The 21,685-nt window shown below is 35.9% G+C and overlaps 1 protein-coding gene and 1 long non-coding RNA gene across 2 annotated transcripts; one reads left to right on the forward strand and one right to left on the reverse strand.

The window, feature by feature from the left end:
• Positions 1–9,094: 9,094 nt before the first annotated feature.
• Positions 9,095–11,040, reverse strand: LOC148932722 (uncharacterized). The gene is made up of 3 exons (XR_016134859.1): positions 10,894–11,040; positions 9,787–10,120; positions 9,095–9,423 (listed from the first exon to the last, which is right to left on the reverse strand). It is a non-coding gene; the product is annotated as an uncharacterized LOC148932722 (long non-coding RNA).
• A 4,379-nt stretch (positions 11,041–15,419) lies between these two features.
• On the forward strand, positions 15,420–18,297 carry LOC148932723 (uncharacterized). The gene is made up of 3 exons (XM_089064126.1): positions 15,420–15,868; positions 16,774–16,854; positions 17,709–18,297. The coding sequence occupies exons 1-3, from the start codon at positions 15,700–15,702 to the stop codon at positions 18,092–18,094; spliced, it is 636 nt and encodes a 211-aa protein (XP_088920252.1). The 5' UTR covers positions 15,420–15,699; the 3' UTR covers positions 18,095–18,297.
• The last annotated feature ends 3,388 nt before the right edge of the window (positions 18,298–21,685 follow it).

The raw sequence follows: 21,685 nt of genomic DNA on the forward strand, positions 1-21,685 counted from the left end.
CTCTTCGGCGACTCCAGATCTGGCATCCATGTTGTAATCGAAAATTATAAAAAAATTTAAGATTTTTGTTGATTAGTTTACTGTTAATAGTGTACTCATTTTGTGGAAATTGTAGAAAATTATTGTTGATGAGTTGATTATTTTTTACCCATTTTGATTAGATTAGTTAATAATGAAATTTAAATTTTTTTTTTCCAGATTTTAGTTGTTCTTAATGGATGATAATCAAGGTTTCTATTATTTTTGGTTTTAGCTTTTTTAGTTTTTTTAAAATCTTGTAGAATTTCGGTTTTTTTGTTTTGTTCGGTTTTTGTAGTTCGGTTTTTCGGTTTTTCGAATTTCGGTTTTTCGGGTTTTCGGTTTTTGTTCGGTTCTAGTTTTCACTAAAATTTGGTTTTTTGGTTCGGTTCGGTTTTGGCAAAAAAACCGAACCGAAACCCGAATGCTCACCCCTAGCAGGAACCGCAAAAAACCGACGGTTCGGAACCGTGAAGAATCGTCGGTTCGGAACCGAAAACGAAACCGACGGTTTTGGAACCGGAACCGTAACCGCGAAACACCCTCGCAGTTCGGTTCCGGTTCAATAGTTTCCAAAACCAGAACCAGCGGTTCTGATGGGCACCTCTACACGATTCAGGAGAGAGAGACCTTTTTTTCAATTTTCTTTTTTTTTTTAATTGTTTGCTGACTTGGCGGTTGATCAAAAATTATCGATAAACATGGTCTAAGCGGAGATATGAAATCAATTAGTACTACTAAGATTGGAGCCAGAAAATTGAGAAAATATCCGTTCTCACAAGTGAGAGAATATCATATTTAAATGGAGAAATTTTCAGCTCCAAGTTCTTTCCCTTTTTCCTATTTGGCTTTTCTTTGTTATCTTATTTTCTTTTTAGCTTTTTTAGTTTCTTAATCATTTTTAAGTTCTTATCTTTGTCAGTTTTGCTATGCTAATTCTCTCATATCCCTTCGCAGTAACTAGTTCAATTACATATGACTATGATAGAAAGAAATTTACAGAACTTTGCGTCATTTCATTGTATCTTTCTTACTACTAAATTTAATTAATAGTCTTAATGTTTCACCTTTAGAGCATCTCCAACTACTCCCTCCGTCCCGCTTAAGATGACACGTTTTTCTTTTTAGTTTGTCTCAACTAAGATGACACATTTTCCTTTTTGGTTACTTTTTCTCTCCAATTAATAACTCAACCACTTTTTCTCACTCCTATTAAAATATCAATTTTTCTTTATCTCTCTATTTTAATACTTACCCCCACCTTCTCTCTCCAATTACACACTTTAACCAATAACTTCTAAAACCCTGTGCCGGCTAAGCAATGTGTCATCTTAGCCGGGACGGAGGGAGTATTAAATTAAACTCAAATTTATATTCGTATAGAAATTACACTTTTTATGGATTTTACTCTACACGAAAATGGATTTTACTCACATGCTTATTAAACTAACAATACTAGAATCTTACCAAACGCATCAAAAAACTTTCCTAAATTTCCACACGTATCATGAAATTAAAACTACCATAATTAACATATTATATGCCTAATTATCGATCAACCAATGCTAATCATTGATTAAAAATTCTATATAAATGTGGTGTCCGTCCCTTAAATTTTTGACAAGCGGCGAAGATAGAAAATTCATAATTCTCTCATAAATAAAATTCGATTACTGATGCATCTCAAGATTGAATCCCTCCAGTCACTTTTTTATTTTGCAGCATTTTCATTCACAAGTATGTTGATAAGTCGCGTTCTAGGCATTGATTACTGGTCAGTATGGTGAGCTAACATGCATTATTTGCAAAAAAGTTGCTTAATTGTGCAGAAAAAAGAGTACAAGCCAGTAGGGAAAAGACCGGAGAAATCAAGTGGAAAGGACACCAGCAGGGTGCAATACTGGTTAGGATGCATGCCAGAAAAGCTCGAGATGAAGAATGAATGATTGCTAGGAAAAGCCAACTACAAACGGGGGCAAAAGAGACATTTCACGAGGAGAATCAACCCTAAAAGTTTAGGCAAGCCACCCTATAAATAGGTCACTTGGAGAGAGAAAGAAGTTCGAAATTCACCCTCTCGGATATCCCAAGTTCCAGTAGCAGCGGAGGCTAGCTCCTGCACTTCTCGTTCCTCGCAACCAGTCATGATCACTAGAAGACTCCGGCCACCTGCCAGAGAAAGTTCTCCATCGTTCCAGCTAATTTTCATGTAGCAAACACACCGTTTCATCGCCCATGAGGCAAAACAATCTTTAATCGATTTCTTAGTTTAGTTTTAGTTGTGTTTTGTTGGATCTTTAGTTATCTTTAGTTGTCTTTTGGATTCTGAAATATTGCGTTTAATATTGATATAATTATACATACTTCATGTCAGTATATAACTCAAAATTTTAATTACTATATTTTTATTTTAAATGCTCAACCCATGGGTTAACCCACCATCCATCTGGGCCAGCCCGCATAACCTGCCAACCCGAACAGGCCAGTCCGTGTAGCACGCTTCTAAATTTGGGTTATGATTTTTCGGCCCTAACTGATGCACTATTTTTTAGCACTATAAATACCTGCAAGTATACAGAGTATGAGCATTTGTCCTAGCGGCAAGGAGCTTAGACATCAACGTATTAGATGCCGAGTTCGAGCCCTCTTGACCTTAATTGTAATTTTCTCCTTTCTTAGGAGTTTATTTGTAATTTCCTTCTTCATGTTGGAGTTTTTTTTTTTTTTTTTGAAGTATACAGAGTAGGAATAGTATAGCTAAAGGTCAGTACCGGATATCGAACACGGGGAAGACGAACACAAAGTGTCTATCCTCTACTAAAACTCAATTACTATCTGGAGAACCGAAAGAATTTTGGAAATTTTGAAAACAGAAAACAATTGAAAGCAAATAACAACTAGTTGCAAATAACTCACATAGATAAACAATAGAGATAAAGGAAATTCCAGGGATGTGCGTTCACAGTTATGGTTATACAAATTCCAAACTACAATACCCTAGCGCATTTATTACTTTGATAGAATGAGTCACCTAGCTTATGCTCATGCGATACAAACATTGATTACAATATTGGGGTTGTCAATCCTAACACGTAACTCCAAAAAGCTCCTAAGATCCTTGAAAAGTCCTCACTCTCAATTAACATTGCCGTTTAAATGAAGCTAACAGTAGTGTCTACTAAGTGGACCTAACACGCTAGAACTCTCTCACAGTTATGAAGCAAGTTATATTAAATCATACATAATTGTGTCACTCAATCATGCATCATCGAGATTAACTTAGAAAAGAAACAAAGTAAAAACAAAACGGATATTAAATAGAAAATTGGAATTGTATAACCAAAATCGTTACTAACACATCCTTAGAATCTTATTGATACGCTCGGATTTTGCACTATTTTAAGGTCATTATTTGGTCCGTTTTTTATATCAAAGTCACTCTACACGTCCATTATTTGCATATTTTGTCTATTTTGGTATTTTGACGTGTTTTGTGAGAAACGTGCATAATTGAGCCGAAAAAGGGAGCCAAAACGCAAAGTCTGGAAATCTGGAGTCAGACGGCAACCGGCAACCGCCGGCGCCTGACCGGCAGATCAATGCAGCGGTCCGCCTCGAAAAAATACGCTTGGAAGAGAAGTCTCGTCCGGCGACCGCCGGAAGTCTTGCGGCTGTCCGCTGCCGAGGAAACAGACTCTCTGGACTCCAACGCGGCGACCGCCGGCCAAGGTGCGGCGGCCCGTCGGAGAAAGGCGGCGAATCCGAGATGCCCTAGATTTGCTCCAAGATTTACCATATTTTGGAGATCTTTTCCTTATACAACAAGGATTGGTTTTCCCCTATAAATAAGACCTCAAACTTCATCAAATTAGAGAGTTTCTACTTGCAAAATAATTCGTAGAGATTAAGAGCTAGAGTACTTCATTTGTGCAAGGAGCTGGAGAAGGATTTCAAGAACATCAAGAACGACGGGTTTTATTTGCTTTAGTTTTATGTTCAAATTGTCTTCCCTTCAATCTATGTGAAGAGTGGGTTTAAAAGCTAGTAGTTAGCGAAAGAGTGTTCTAAAATTAATGAAGAAAACCCTCGGTCCAGGGAATCCGCTAGACACTGGGTCTAGGAACTCAGAGAACCTTGAGCTACCTATCGTTGGGCACACAATCACTACCTTAACTCCCCCTTCAAAACCCTCAACCCGCTTTAGCTAAGAAAACTAGTACATGGAAGTAGGGATCGAATCCACATAGATGAATGCGCAAGTAAACATGTTCAAAGACTCGGGAACTATTTTTTTGTTGGCTGCTGCCACGCAATTTTGGGGTTGAGCTTTAATTCCTAGACTTGGTAATTGAAATATTCTACTCTAACAGCTAGATCTAGGCAGAGACATAAAAGCATGCATATCAATCGAAATAGAGTGAGACAATTGCTAGATCAAACGAACAATTTCCTAAATTAACCTAGACTTGGGAAAGAAACTAGACGTGGGGACCATTTTCTGAAAAGGTAGAGTACGATTAAAAAGCTGCAAAATAACTAACTAAAGGACTAACTAACAGCGACATCATCTTCTCCAATATTTATCATGAAACAACCAGTTAAAACAGAGCAAGAACGTAGATCGAAGCAAAGTAAACGAAATTAAACCGATAGAAATTAAGAACAGTTAAAACTAAAGCAGATCTACAACTACTAGACGAGGCAAAATGAGAATGCAGAACTTAAACAACTAAATAAGCGAAAACAACCAGATCCATCCACGGGACGCTTAATCCACTCCGGATCCAAGCCATCCACGACAATCAAACATCATTTTCATCTCCGATCCTCACAAGTTTACGTAGATTCAACCGATCAACCACAAATTTCTCACAATCCAACTTCAAACTCAATTCATCCAACAATAATCAGCAAATCAAACCAACAACACCACAATAAAGCAAACGAAACAAAAGTAGCGACATCCATTTCAAAATACGAAATATTCGACGTCAATAACGAAACAGAGCCGAGCCTCAAACAACGAGGACTCGGAAAGTACGAAAAGAAAATAGGAAAACTAAAGATAATTGTTTCTTCGCCTCCGTAGAGACGGTGTTGCTCCACAATCGAACTGAAACGTGAACCCCCGCACCAATTTCCCCGTGAAAGTGCGTGTAGAGAAGTGGAAAACTAAGCTAGGAGCTGAAAAGTGAAGGAAAAAAAAACATTCTCTTCATGTTGATCGCATGCTCTTATTTATAGTGGATAGAGCTTCTAGATTGTTCCTGTGTTTCCAATTTTTCCCTCCAATTTGATGCTCCTCAGTCTAGTAACTCTTCCTTCTTCCGCTCATTTTCCTCGCCAGCTTCTTCTTCCAGACAATCTTCATCTTCTTCCTGGGGCTGGCGATTTCTCTACACACCTGGCTTATAAAACCTTGTTAGACCCAGGAAATCGCAGAATTTTACCACATAACCAATGCATGAAATTAGTCTTATCACTATGTGTTTAGCTTATTTCATTATGTGTAACTAAACTCATAGGATTCTAGGGATGTGTTAGTAACGACTTTGGTTATACAATTCCAATTTTCTATTTAATATCCGTTTTGTTTTTACTTTGTTTCTTCCCTAAGTTAATCTTGATGTTGCATGATTGAGTGACACAATCTAGTATGATTTAATATAACTTGCTTCATAACTGTGACAAAGTTCTAGCGAGTTAGATCCACTTAGTAGACGCTATAATTAACTTCCCTTAAAACGAAACTGTTAATCGAGAGTGGGGACTTTTCAAGGGTCCTAGGAGCTTTTTTGGAGTTACGTGTTAGGATTGACAACCTTAATTTTGTAATCAACGTTTGTATCGCAAGAGCATAAGCTAGGTGACTCGTTCTATTAAAGTAATAACTGTGCTAGGGTATTGTAGTTTGGAACTTGTATAACCATAATTGTGAACGCACATCCCTGGGATTCTCATATCTCTATCGCTTATCTCTGTGTTTTATTTGCATTTAGTTGTTGTATGCTTTTTTATTGTTTTTAGTTTTCAAAATTTTTCCAAAACCTATTGTTTTTCCAGATAGTAATTGAGTCTTAGTAGAGGATAGACACTTTGTGTTTGCTTTCCTTGTGTTCGATATCCGGTGCTGACCTTTGGCTATACAATATATACTCTGTATACTTGCAGGTTTATTTAGCGCTGAAAAATAGTGCATCACTTATGAGTTTAGCTACACATAATGAAATAAACTAAACACAGAGATTGAAGGGAAGACAATTTGAACATAAAACTAAAGCAAATAAAACTCGTAGGTTGAATCATTGTCGTTCTTAATGTTCTTGAAATCCTTCTTCAACTCCTTGCACAATGACGTACTCTAACTTTTAATCTCTGGGAATTATTTTGCAAAAAAGAAGCTCTGGGATTAGGGTTGGAGGAGGAGTCTAGGAGACTTCCCTTTTTTTGGGGCTATGGAAGGGTGAATATTATGAATTAGGTTATGGGGTATATATAGGCTTGAAAATGATTTAAATTTGGTAAAAAGTTTCCTCCAAGTATTAGGAAAGGTAGAATTTTCGACTCCTATAGTAGAAGGAAAAGATTTGGCTTCATAAGGTAATATCTTCTTTACTTCTTTAAATTTCCGCCTAGACTGCACTTGACAGCTTTGCGCGACTTTGGTAGAACAACCATAACTCTCTGCACAGAAATGCGATTGAGATGATCTTGGTACCAAAGCGAAGCTCTTTCGAAGAAGAAGAGAATGACATGTAGAATGACCTGATCAGACTTCAGGATCGCTGGACACAGCTGTCGTGCGCTGCATTTTTGTGGCGGGCCGCCGGAGAGAGTCAGAACAATCTGGACAGGTTGCGGCGACCGCCGCGTTGGGTACGGCGGGCCGCCGGGTTGCGCTTCAGTTCCAGCTCCCAAACTTTGTCGTTTTTATGCCCCTTTTTAGCTCTATTTTGCACATTTCTCACAAAATACCAAAATAGACAAAATATGCAAATAATAGACATATAATGCAACTTTGACACTCAAAACGGACCACAAAATAGCCTTAAAATAGTGCAAAGTGCGAGAGTATCACTAACCCTATGATTTTACTGGATTATTCGGGTCGACCCGCAGATTTCGGACTAGATTGACATCCCCCGAGTCTCAATACAATTACTTTTTTCATCTCAAATAAACTGACTCATTTTAGACGGTCTATTATTATGTCGTCCACCATTAAAAGTCTCGGTTTACTATTTTAGTACATCTACTATTAGGAGTCTCGGTTTACTTTTACTATAAATGGTAGGTAGATCTAACTTTTCACTAACTCAATCCACTCACATTCTATTATAAAACTTATATTCCCACCTTCCCAAGATAAGCGAAACACTTCTTTTGGGGACGAGATCTAATGAATTGATATTTAAAGAGTTAAAATAGAGAGATAAAGCATGAGAGACAGAAAAGTAGAGAAGTAAAAAGAATAAAACCTCTAGCTTATACTCTCTCTGTCGCGTAGAAATAGGCCATATTTCCTTTTCCGTCCGTCTCATGCAAATAGTCCATATTCGTTTATGATAACAGTATTCTCCTTCTTTTTTACTTTATCTTATGAGCCTCATCATTTACTACATAATTTCAACCACTTTTTTCCTTTCTCTTTTACTTTACCAATCACACATTAAAACTTGTGTCAAATCCAAATGGTCTATTTCTACGGTATGTGAATCTTAAATACTAGGGACTAAACATGTCCTTTACTCATGATTTTATATCGTGTTATTTTATGTATTACTGTAAAATAAGGAGAGAATAATGTATTAGAGAGAATAAAATAGAGATAATCATATTTTTTTAGAAATAAATCATACTCCCCTTGTCCCATAAAATTAAGGACTTTGAAGATTGATACGACCCCACGTGGCGGACCCACGACGAGGGCCATAGTGAGGCGGCTTCGAGAAGAACTCGCCATGTTCATTCAAAAGGCCATGCAAGAGGAGCCTATGAAGACGGAGGAGCCGACGGTGAGGTTGTGCTGAAAAATGAAGGCCAACCCGGGAAGCAAGAGGAAGCCGTACATCAAAATTTGCACATGCAGCTGGATTTAATCAGTATTATGCCTATCAATATGGAGTCCAAATGCCCTGAAAATGCCACCAATCTCTTTGTCTTCTTCGAAAGAGATTCACGTGGGCACCTTGCATGCCTCAATCGGAGCCTGGATGAGGAAGTTATGATCGTTTTACATAAGTCGCGCAGTCCAGAGTGAAACGCGCGGCTCGGGAGTGAAAAACGCCCGGGTTCAATAGAAAAATGCCCGGTTCCAGAGAAAAACGCTCGACCCGAGCATTTTTAAGGAGGAAAAATGCCCGACCGGGCATTTTTTGTGACTTGCGTTTTTTTCAATCTTTTTGTCTCTTTTTTTAGCACTTTTATCCTCTTGTATAAATACTCATACCTAGGTTTTTGTGGAGGGACTTGGATGAACAAAGAAGCTTGAGAGACTTATTTCCCCTTTGAGGGTTTTCTTTCAAATTCCTAGATCTAGGTTGCTTGAATCCATCAATTGATAGTTCAAGTATGGAATATCCATCAATTGCTAGTTCAAGCATGGATCAAGTAGAGGTATGCTTTGAGGAAGTGTGATCGCCTTGAAGATTTAGCCATGAATGCTTGTTAGTACGGTGTAAGTGCCTTAACTTACTCTATCAATGACTTTGTATTCTCTTTTCCACATTATCTTGTATTGATCTTCTTTTTTTTATAGCTTAGATTCAATTGCTCTTGTTGGATCTATGTTTTACTTGCTTTGGACCATTTCATAAAAATATTGTTAGATTAAACATCATAAGGGTATAAATCTTGGGTTAATGGATCACAATCTACATGGATCCTTATCAAAGATGACAAGTGTTTTAATGCAAAATAGGTAAAATAAGAGAGAAATAGAAAGAAAAAGTGATTGAAGTATTGTTACTCACCTCATAAGAAAAAATGGAAGATGTTTATTTTTGTGGGACGGCCCCAAATAAAAGAAGAAGAGTATTTTTATTTTGAAGAGGAGTATTTATTACTATGATTTGAAAAAAAGAAAAAAAAAAGAAATTGAATTATCTTTGTTTGGACATATGGAAATATTTCTCCACACCCAAACCACTGAATTCATAGCAAATCTCACATTGCCAAAATCGGCGAAAGAAAACTGCGACTATGATGAGACCTCGAAAACTAACAATCAATGCTGCAATTTGGTAGAGGTGAAAAAGACGAGCAGAGCAGCATTCAACCAGAAGATACAAAGATATGGTCACTTGGGAAGGACTCCTTCAGGCATATCCCAGTTGTCATCTGTCTTCCTTTTTGCTCTTCGAGATCTCTGGCTTATCTTGTGTTGTGAATTTCGCTTGAGGACGTCTGTTGATTATTCATAAAAAGAATATGATCAAGGAACATGTTTCTTAAAGATAATCATGTCCGCAATGAATTATCTTCAAATTCATGGATATTTGAACATGTAACAGATGTAAGACCATTGTGCCACAAAAAACCACATCAATCTGATCAATATATGAAAATTTTCAAGGAATTCCAACAAATATGCATCTATAGACATGCCAGTTTTGACAAAAAAGCTCATCAAAGTTTAAACCTCAAAACTTCAAACATGCAAATATCTAAAGACTCTAAGTAGCATGCACTTAATCTGCCTAGATAAGAGACATAGAAACAGAGCAAATTGCAGAGCGCCAACAGTAATCATTAGAGTGTGAGAGAGACCTGCGACGGTTGCGCTTTGCAGCATTCTTCTCTGCCAATTCCGCAGCACTCTTCTTTACAAATTCCACAACACGTTTAGATTGCTTTCTTGGGCATTCCTCAAACGGGGGAAAACTTTTACATGGCAGCTTATCATTCTCAATACAATTTCCACATATTCCACAGAAATTGAAACCTTTATATTTATGAACAAGTTTCCAATGATCTATCATGTTAATTGGGTCAGACAATCCATTTGACCTGTCCCAATTATCACAATTGGGATGATTACAATGGAGTTCCCTAACCATGGATTTCATATAGTCGTCGTTAAAAGAAGAATAGAATCGAGAACCTAAATAAATAAATAAAAAACAACATCCAATCAGCTCCAATAAGAAGTAAAATACAAATAAGAGTTATGACATTAAATCTCATATTGCAAGAAATCCAAGAATTTCTGAGGGCACTAGCACAAGCAAAAATAGTGGAAAAGTCTACTGTTTGAAAGAGAGTAAAACAACCCGAAATCCCAACACCTAATACAAAATCACCGAGAAATGAATTAACAAATATGAAGCGTATCTAGTTTGGAATAAGGACCCAAAAATTGTTAATATTAATAAACTTTTAGTATGGATTTACATGAATAATGTTTGTACCCCCAAAATTGTTAATATTAATACAACTTTTAGTAATTATTTTTTATTTTTCATATTATGCCTATTTTTTAGTTGCTTTCATTTTCTATATTACACCCGATTACTATATTTGATCATTTATGTAATATTTACTAGTAGTAAGACTCAAAATTAAAAAAAAAAAAAATCTTACTTTTTTTAATTGCTTTGTTTTTTACATTATATTCATTATATCATATAATGTTATTTTCAATACAACCACTTTACATCAAATAAAAATTCTTGTTATAGTATAGTATCTTGTAATTATCTCGAGTCACCAACATTGGCATAAAAAAAAGTAAAAATGGATAAATTAGGAACAAATTGAAGAGAGTTATCTCCAGTCACCCACATTGGCAGAAAAAAAGTAGAAATGGATAAATAACACATAAATCGAGGGCATAAAACTGCGATTAACATCCAATGATGGAAACGTGATATTTACCACTATACTAAGAAGCAGCCACCAAGCTCCGCGGTGGCGCAATGCTCCGAGATGGCGCAAAGTTCCAAGAGGTAAACCTTCTAGCCACGGCTCGGATTGTAGACATCACTGCAGAAGGGAGTAAATACAGAATTGAAGAGCAGCGGCGACAATAAACTGTTAGCGGCGGCGTTAGAGAGGGAGTAAATTGCTATTTATATGAAAAATGAACGGTAAAAAATTAAAAATTTAAAATTAAATTAACAAAAGAAACTTACTGATCAAGAAAGAGGAAATAGAAAAATATAGTAGTATAAAATTTACTTGTATGAGAATGAACGGTAAAACCTAAATCATGGGCCAGTAAAAAATTAAAAATTAAATTAACAAAAGAAACTTACTGATCAAGAGAGAGGAAATAAAAAAGAGTATAAATTTAAGAAAAAATGTGAAGAAAAAACTAAAAACAACTTGTTTACCAAAAAAAATTTCTTGTAGCCCAACTACTAGACAGAACTGCCCCAATTTTAAAATTGAATTGTTATCTTAGACTATACTCCGTCTAAGATAGTTTTAAGAAACTGTTTGGCATTATAATAATTAAATAAAATCAAAGGATATTAGAGCATTAACAGTGGGGCGAACTGTAGCTCCGCGTACGATGCATGCCCTATGCATTGTCCGCGGACGATGGTGTCGGAACACGCATCGTCCGCCCCATTGCGGGTCACACGGACGATGCAATGCGTTTTCCTTTTTTTTTTTTTTTTTTTTTGAAATTTCTTATCTATATATACCTCAACGCCTAATGCAACCATTTTCTAAAATACCTCAAATCCTGCCTTGTCTGACTGAATCACCACTGGTTTGGACATCTGCATTGCTAGCTTTGGTGTCTCCTTCCTCCCGACAGCCACGTTGAAAACAAGATAGCCCCTGTTTCTTGTCTGCACCACGCATCCTAATCCCTTTCCTAAATCCGGCAAGAAACGGCTCCGTCCACATAGGAGTCGGTCTTCAAATCCTTTGAATTTGGATTCATCGTCTCCATCTTCATTGCCTTAAAGCATTAAGAGAAACTCTATAGTTACTTTATCTTCATCTGCATCTAGTGCTTGTGATTCTGTCTCCTCATCCAAGTTGAGTGCTACTGCTTTCTCATCTCCCATCATGGAGTCAAGCTCAGTTAGTCTTGTCATATGGGATTGATCTTGGACAACTTCTTTAACAACCTCACTTGAAACTGAGCTCTCCTCTCCCTCATCTTGGATCTCAAATCCCTTATCCTCCACCTCAAAATCAAGAATGTCGTTGTCTGCTTTATTTGAGGAGTTGGCTCGTCAAGATTAAGGTCGTCCATAGGAAGATCTTCTTAGCCAGCTCCTCTTTGGCCCCCTGGTGACGGAAAGGAAGCAAACCCAATTCAAGCTGCACCTGTCTCGGAGACTTTTGAGCAAGAAATAGAAGAACAAAATGAAGAAGAGACAAATACATCTAATGTCCCCTAATCAGTTAAAAGTGTCTGTGTTGCAGATACAGAAAATGTCCCAGAGTCGAGCATTCGTCAAAGTTCTGCTGAGAATACAGGTCAATGTGACAAAAAAGAAGGAAATCAACAAATTGATTCCCCTCTCGTCTTGCCACATGCCCCATGTTCAGACATCAAAACATCAGAAAATGAGCCACAATATGTTGGAGGTTTTGGCTAGTGCTCATGTAACAGAATTGGAGGCATGCGTGCTGAAAACACTGGTGAGGTTGAGCATGAAAACATAAGTATTAAGATAATGTATTTGACAAAAAATATCATAGTATTAAATGTGTCATTATTGGATATTTGTTGAATAGAAATGTTTGTACTCCGCTTATGGTGACAATATACAAGTACTATAACTTATGGTGTGAATGTTACTCTATCCGCTTCTTTGTGTCTCATATCCGGCTAGGACATGTGTAGTTTTCAAGCGGTCGCCCAATAATAAGTTTTGTGCCCTAATTGATCGCTTAACGACCTTGTCAAATAATCCGTAGTCAAATTAGTCTAATGATACACATATTTCACCACTAATGAAAACACTGGTGAGTAGGGATGTCAATGTAGCCCGCAATCCGTAGGTCGGCCTGAATAGCCCGCCAAATTTATAGGTCAAGGCTGAAAATTTCTAGCCCGATAAAATTGCAACCCGATTAGCCCGCACCCGATTAACCCGCAACCCGTTAGGGCCAGACCCAAAAACCCGATGGACTGGCCCGAAAACCCGATAAAATTTCTATCGTTCTATTTGTTTGACTCTAATTCAACACTTCATTGGTTATTTTATAATATAGATTACTAAAAAAATGACTTTCAATTTTATATATTAAATATATAAATTATAATTAAATTTTTATTAACATATTAATAGATATATACATTTGAAATTTCAAATTCACTAAAAAATATTATTTAAATTTCTAAAACATGCTTTAAAATTTCTTGATGTTTATGTTTTATTTTGCATAAATCTCAAATATTAGTATTTGATCATGTTTATATTTGAGTTTAAGCATATATCTCAAATCTATCATAATTAAATATTTTATATTTTATAAATATAGCTAATTTCACCATAATATATTAGATTGATTGCATGTTAATTTTATCGGTAGCAATCCGATTAGCCTGCTGGGCTAGCCCGAAACCCGAGCTTTTAGGGTAAGGGTTGAACTTTTATAACCTGAAAAAATCACAACCTGATTAGCCCGCACCCGATTAACCCACAACCCGAATAGGATTTGCCCAAAATCCGGTGGGCTGACCCGATTGACATCCCTACTGGTGAGGTTGATTACCAAAATAAGTATCTGACATAAAATTTTGTAACAGTATGAGAATACATACTTGGTTGAGATCATACTTGGAAGTTAAAAAAAAAAAATCTAAAGAACATTTAGTTTCTCATTGATTTCATAGTCGTTAACAAGAGTGAATGAATGAATAGTTTTCCAATTATACTACATTTGATCCTGAATTTATTAGAGGTCAAAGTTGAAAATTTTATTTGGACAACGAACATGTGCGCCGCCCAAATATTTGCAATTATAATTAATAAATTACGATTATTATTGATTAAAGTCGACTGTATGCGGGTGAACCGTGAACGTGCCTAGTTGAACTTCTCCACGGCCAAATTTAATTAAGACATGTTTGGATTTTTATCATGTCCACATAGCATTTCTGAATAATTATGAGACTCAATTTATAAAAAATGACTCTATATTTATTTACATTCATGATTTTTACAAGGCTTTCAAAATGTTGTGATCAAAATACCATCTTATAAATTTTGTTTGGCAATTGTAACATTCTCAATTGTTTTAGTTAACAAGCAATTTGTTTATATATTTCCCCATATTCATTTATTAGTGTAGTTGACACTTGACACATCTATATACTTATGTTTTCATGTATAAATACCACAAGACAAATTGAAAATTACTTGTTAATGAACATAGATGAAAAATATGTATAAGTGTCAAAATTAATGGATCAACTTAGCATTTAGTTATTAACTTTTGTTTATACTATGCCATACTATAATTCTTGGTCGAAAACTGAACTTTTTTAATATCTCATGTTTAAATTATTGATTAACTCAAAAACATGTGTATGAATTATTTAAGAATTTGTGGTGATAGATACATGTTCAAAATGATCACTAAATTAATTTGAATTTTATATAGAGCATGTAGCGCGCATTTCTTTAACACTTAACATTAACAACACATTCATATTTGTAGCTGTAATTTTGTATCCAAATAAATATCATATTTGATACACGTAATCGAACTTTTATATGATAGTATAGATTTTGAGAATAAATTACAAACACGACCACCGTTTCAAATGTAGATAATAATAATAATAATAAATTTTAAGATATACAGACAACAAAAAATATTCATGTCTATATACATGCAAAGTAAAGACTAAAAAAAGATACGGTAATGAAAGAAAACATGATTCAATTTGAGAGGTCTAGTTATAAATTTACTAGTGCTTGATATAAATTTTCATTAGTAAAGAAACATGATAATATACTACTAGTTCATTATATTTGAATTAAAAAAATTTTATCAAACGAAATAAATATTACGCGTGACGCCCAATTTAATTAAGTGGATCTTTTATTTAATGAAATCAGCTTTGAATTTTCAATAACTTCTGACGCGTGACGCCCAATTTTATAACCATATAAAAATCATAAATAAACACAATATTAGACGCATGATTTTACTAAAAAATATCTACACACACATTTAGTAATTAACGAAAATTAATAATTATATCGTGATTTATTTGGCAGCAGTCCGAAAACGAACAAATTCCACTAAATAAACATAGTCCAATAATTCGACCTTTATCCACCATGTGGGGCCAAAACCATGTTCTTTTCACACACATACACACACTAACTTCGCTTTCAAACCCCTCCCAATATTTCTCTCTCATCAAATCTACTTTTTCCACTTAATTTCCCTGATTACTTTGGCATGAATTTCATAATCTAAAACGTTCTCCAATTTATATTCCCATTTGCAGTGAGCGTAACGCAAGAACGCAATATCTCTCCCTCCGTCCCTTCCCCTTCTCTCTCTTCTACTTCACTCCCTCTCTCTCTTTCTCTAAAACACCCCACCTTTTGTCTTCCATGATGAAGCTCTTATAAACAGAGCTAATCATTCCTTTTTCTGCCTCACAAAAAGAGAGGAGAAAAAAAGTTTGTTGATGATGATGTTGTGAATCGTGAATGATTATTGTGTTTTAGTATTTAATTTGGGGGAGAGATGGGATCGTGTGTTTCGGTGCACAAGGACTCGGATTCTTTAACGAAGCTCCGTTTCTCAATCGGGTCGAAAAATGAGATCGCTTCGCCGGTCAAGGAGAAGCCAATCGCGGTCAACGCCGCGCCTGCGGTCACCTCGCTACGGTCACCCGCCCGTTATTCTAGCGTAGGTGGGTGACGTCGTCTTTATTTTTGGTTATGTTCATGCTGTCTGATTAATTATTTATCCACCGGCAATTTAATTTTTAATTCTTTTATTGATAAAATTACTAAGCTGTCATGTTCTGTTTAAAATCACCAATCATGCATCTTTCTGTTTGTAAACACTTTTTGTATTTTTCGGGTGGTCGTAAAGTTAGTTACATGATCTTTTTTCTTTTTTGCCTTTTAAAATTTATGAAAAAAATGAGCCTTTTGTTTTTATTGTCACGATTGAATAAATTGCTAGGCAATGAATTTCTTAACATCTATGCTATCTATATGTTTTGTACTATATATTCTAAGATATAGTATTAATCACCGCGAAAGCAATTGAAATATTATAAAGACGTCTACATTGAGATCTTTATGTATATTTCATGGAAAAGTTGCTATCGATATTTACTATTTCTAGATATTGAATATATTATTTCAATGACCCTTTCTATTTTGTTTTATGGGTTAGATTCAAAGGCTACTCTAATTTATTGATAGATCGTTGAAGACAATTTTGTATGATGTGAACATAGCATTTGTTGCTAGAGGCCATGCCTGTCTACATTAAGTTCACATGGAAAGGCCTAATTTCCCATAACTTTATATGCATAATGCATTAATGAATTTCTACCTATAAAACGAATTCATTATTTATTTTTGAGTTACATGCCCTCACGCAAACTCTAGGTGAAATATTATGATTTGAGCTATATCTATCAAGAAGATGATGGCTTATGTTGTTTCTTTTTTTATAAAAATTGATTGAATCTCGATTTTCAACTTATGTTGGTATCAATTTTATGCAATTATGACGATCAAATTGCTAGGATGATCCATGTCTATCGTCGTGTTGTTCTAAGACGTGTCTCGATTTTTGCAGGTAGCAAAGACGAAGCCTTCTTCGACTCCCAACCATGGTTGGAATCGGACTGTGAAGATGACTTCTTAAGTGTTAATGGTGGTAAGAAACCTACCCAACAAGCAAAATACATTTTACTTTTATTGGAATTTTGTGTGTACTTAGGTGATAATGATACAAGAATAGGAAACTAGTCTACCAATTTTTATTCAAAATTAAGTGAAATAGATAACACTTTGAATGGCTTTATGGCCTTTCATTACCAGTTGCCAGTCTTATAGTATGAAATGAATTTGTGCTCACATCTACATTAATTTTAAAGTGTATATTGTTCATACAACTACTAGTAGTTAAAACCACCTAAAATCATTGATTCAAAAAGTTGGGGTAGGAATAAGTTATAAATCCACATTTAAGTGGATGGTCTTCCTCTCATCCTTTCCCTTAAGGCCAACAATAATTGAAATTTTAAACAACCGATAGTATTGATATTCATTTACTCTCATTTATGCCTATTACTGGGTGTAGTCTTCATTCAGAATTGCAAATATGTCGTTGAAATATGAATTTAAATCCAAACAAAAAAGTTTTAATTAATTTAGTACTACTATTAAAATGGGCTGGTAGCGTGAACATTTTTCGTTGGGAAAGCCAATATCCAGCCCAATTTGCCATAGGTAGGTGGCCTGGCCCAAGTACCACTTCTTCATTGTACTATTATTTGCAAAAAGTTTTACTCTGCTTGTTTAGTGTGCATAAATTCAACATAAATTGATTGTATAGATAAATAAAGATGATACTTAATGTGCTAGCTAGCCTTAGATGGTTATGAATTTCGATAATGAAGCACAAATTAATTAGTAAGACACTTTATTTCCAACCAATAAGTTAGAGATTAAAGTTATCCGGGTTGTGTGTAAATGAATCTAAAATTTGATTATGGATTTGGATTGCAGATTTCTCATCATCACGGGGAAATACTCCAGTCCACCCCAACTCCTCTTTGGTAAATAAGTTGCCATCGGAGGAGGCCAGGGATTCCATAGTGGAATCGCCTCCTCTGGACAAGAAGAAAAGGCTCTCGGAACTCTTCAAAGAGAGCTTACGCGAGGAACAATACGATGAGGCTCCAACAACCACTACCCTAGCCCAACAACTCAAGTCCACTAGTGGGACTCCAGACTTCTCGGGAGGGGGGAGTAGCGAACAGGCTACCCCGAACCGAGTGGTTGGGGAAGAGAACAAGTCATCGAGGTCTACGCAATGTTGCCTTCCCATATTGCTCTCAAGTCGAAGCATGAACGAGAGGAGGCGGTCCAGCCCTGTTCCAAATGGTGGTTGATGCTCATGATCCTATCTTAAATTATCTTTGTTTGATAAAGCATGAAATGTATACCTGAAACTTGTGTTTCATGCAAAAGTGAGAAGTGACAATCTTGTCCGATATATACAAATTAGTCTCGATTGGCTGAACTTTGTTGAATCTATGTTGCGTTATAAATGAAGTACTAGATGGAATGTCAAATAATAGTTGATTTGGTTTTATCTATTTTTTTTATATGGCTTCTAATCATGAAACAACATACGTTTATTAAAGTCATCGAAATTTGAGGTCAATCGAAATGGAATTTCGTGTTTATAATTCATGATATGAGTGGACCCATATTGGAGAGAGGTTAGTAATAGATTGAGTAAGAGGCCAAGTCAATGAGTGGAGTAGATTGGATTGGTCCCTCCCCCGCGTAAATTGCTCCGGTTATTGGTATTACGAATTCTAGGATTAATCCCATAAATTACTATGATATTTTTTGTATTTGATGATGTATCAGTAAGAAGTATTGTGTGTATTAAAAAAACTAAAATGTTTTGATTGATAGTAGTTTTTTTTTTCTAACTCTGTGCACGAAAACTACTGGGCTTCGTGATATAATTATAGAATTCGAGGGCATCAAATTGAAATCGAAGCCTTTGATTTTAGATTTAATATTTGGTGTTACAATATTTGGGTTTGAAAATGAAATACCTGTCAATTCAAAATCACATACACCAACACCCACAATGCACACACACAACATATACTATACACATTGCTCACTATACACATATTACATATATAGACAACACACCATTTATACACCATATTATGCACACATACACATTGCGTGCAAATACTCATATAATACACACATTGCACATAAACTACACACTGCATGAACATACACACACATTAAGAACTGACCAAATTTGGACCATGTTTACAAAATTTGTCTGTGTGGTGCTGAGAACGCCCACGCAAATTTAATAAGCTTGGTATGAATTGTGCGCACACGTTTGGTAACTCTTATGTGAATTAATCGAACACATTTCCTCTAAGAGCATCATTAACCCCAGCTCGGATTCAGGCCCCAAGTCTCCTCTACATCATCATTCCCCTAATTTTCAGGGCCAGATCACAACTCTCATAAGGGCATCCGCAGCGCGGCTCGCCACCGGCTCGGTCTTGTCCCGGCGAGACGCGACGGCGGCGAGACCGCGTTGCAACAGATATCTTGTAACGCCCCACTTTTTCAAACCCTAATTTTCGGGTTATAAAATTTTTGCATTAAATGCCTTAAATGCTATGATATGTGGATTATTTGATGAATAATTAATTGCATGGTGTCTTTGTGACCTAATTGCGTATGGGAATTGAGTTTGAGTTGAATAGTCAACTTGTTGAAATGTGGACGTGGCTATTGAATAGTCAAAGATGGGAAAAATATGACGTGGCCGTTGAAAGGTCAATGCGTTGAGAAAAAGAAGAGAAAGTGAAGAAATGATTGATTGGGTGTGAATATTTGATGCGGAGAAATATAATTATGGGTGAATTATTTTCCTAAGGGATGAGTGAGAATTTAATAGGAGCATTATTTAATCATGTGGAATTATTCGATCCCTCCTATTTTTTTATTTGAAGAAGAAATCCTATTTTTCTTGGATTCAATTATTTGTTTGGGATAATTATCCAAATTAAATCCAAAGTCCGAATATTCCTTATTTGTTGATGAAATTTTTGAAACTCCACCTTTGATTTTCCATGAGATTTTCGAAAATCTCATATATTGTGGGAGAAGGGATTATTTATTTATTGATCTCTTATTTATTCTATTCCATGAAGAAATATAAATATGCTAGAATATCCTAGCATATCTTGCCAAATCTAAGGAGATCTTACCATATCCTAATTTAATTAGGATTTATATTAAATCCCTTTTGGAGATTGAAACTACACGCCACTTTTCCTGTTAAATTGGGGAGATTTAATTATTTATTCTTGCTCCATAATATATTATTCTACTCCGTGAAATATTTGAAATAAATTATAGGCTAATAAAATAGCCAAGAATTTCGAATTCCCCTCATTTCTCCCCTACTTCACGCCAACTTCAACCAACAAATCTCTCCATATCTTCCAAATCTTGATTTATTTAATTATGGGATATTATTTTGGCACTCTATAAATACATGAGAGATCCTAAACCCTAGCATTCACAAAACCGACGCCTCCCACTCCTCATAATTTTCGAAAATCTCTCCCCCACTCTCTCCAAATTTTCTTCAAGTTTTCTTCAAGATTTCTTCATCAATTGAGAAGAATTCAAGTTGGAGTTCAAGATTTTGTGGAAGAATCAAGGCTATAACTTGTTTCTACCGATTGTTCTTTTGGAAAAGGTACTTTAATCTTTGATATCCTCTTCTTCTACCGATTAATCGGTGTTCTTGAGTCCACATGCATTTAGATTGAGTGAAGGGGAAATAAATTGATGAATTTTGGGATGCATGGATGTGTGTGTGTGTGTGTGTGGCCGTGTATGCGTGTGCGTGCATGCCTCGGGAGGCATGCACATGTGTTGTGATCGTGTGCGTGTGTTGTGTGTGTGGAACACTCATGCGTGACACGATTTAATGGTGAATTTGGAGTTGTTATTTGAATAAAAATGATATGTTAATCATACTTTGATTTTAATTGATGATTTTGAAAATAATCGATGGGAAAAAGGGAAATATGGGAGACATGCATGATTTGAAATCAATGATTGAAACTGATTTGTGATACCCCTAATTTAAAGGTGATACTTCGCGCTCTCAGCGTGATAAACGAGGAGAAGAGAATACTCTCGAGCTAAGCCGACGAGGTGGGCTTTCTTTTAAAATAAGGACATTGTCCTAAATTGATATTGATGAGAATGAGATATGTGTTATCATGCCCTGATTTGTTTTGTCGTGCCTATCCCTCGTGGCTATGCCACTATTGATTTAATCGAATTCGGATCCTTGTAGAGCCGCAAACTCTTCTTGGGTTAGTGTGCACCAATGTTAGACCGAGTGTCAGCGTACGGGTTGGCCGGTCTAGTGACCTGGATTGCGGCCGCATTCCTTGTCATGTAGAATGAGGATATGGTAAACGTCGATGTGAAAAATGGTTGTGCGACCGTGATATTTGATAAAGAAAATATTTTGGTGCCTCGGGTCTTTCTAAAGTTAAAACCCCGATGGACACTTGAGAATGGCATGATGATAACTATATTTGTGATAAAACTGTTTTCGGCAATGAGCCCACTGAGTATGATTATAAGTACTCAGCTCTGCATTGTTTTCCCTATGTGCAGGTTGAGCGGTGGCGAGCGGGCGGCGGTGTTGAGTAGGAAATAATAACATGATCTGTTGGAACCTTAAGTGTCGTTGTGTCTCCATACATAGCCTCACTTCTCTCTTGATCGCTTCCGCTATATTATGAAACTTGTGATCTTTTGGTTGGGTTAAACTCTTTTATTTCGTGGGAATATTTTGGATATGGAACAGATGAGATTATTTTGGAACCTTTGCTATTTCAGAGCATTTATTGTGATAGCCTTTTGTTGGATTTCTTTGCTAAGGCATTATTCTTGTTCTA

The sequence above is a fragment of the Salvia hispanica genome, chromosome 2 (genome assembly GCF_029641045.1).
Source record: "Salvia hispanica isolate PSC_SH4W2 chromosome 2, Shi_PSC_v1, whole genome shotgun sequence".
NCBI lineage: Eukaryota > Viridiplantae > Streptophyta > Magnoliopsida > Lamiales > Lamiaceae > Salvia > Salvia hispanica.

Coding starts and splice junctions, on each gene's coding strand:
- LOC148932723 (XM_089064126.1), top strand. CDS start 15,700: ATGGGATCGTGTGTTTCGGTGCACAAGGACTCGGATTCTTTAACGAAG. Junction 15,869..16,773: donor CGCCCGTTATTCTAGCGTAG/GTGGGTGACGTC, acceptor CGATTTTTGCAG/GTAGCAAAGACGAAGCCTTC. Junction 16,855..17,708: donor CTTCTTAAGTGTTAATGGTG/GTAAGAAACCTA, acceptor TTTGGATTGCAG/ATTTCTCATCATCACGGGGA.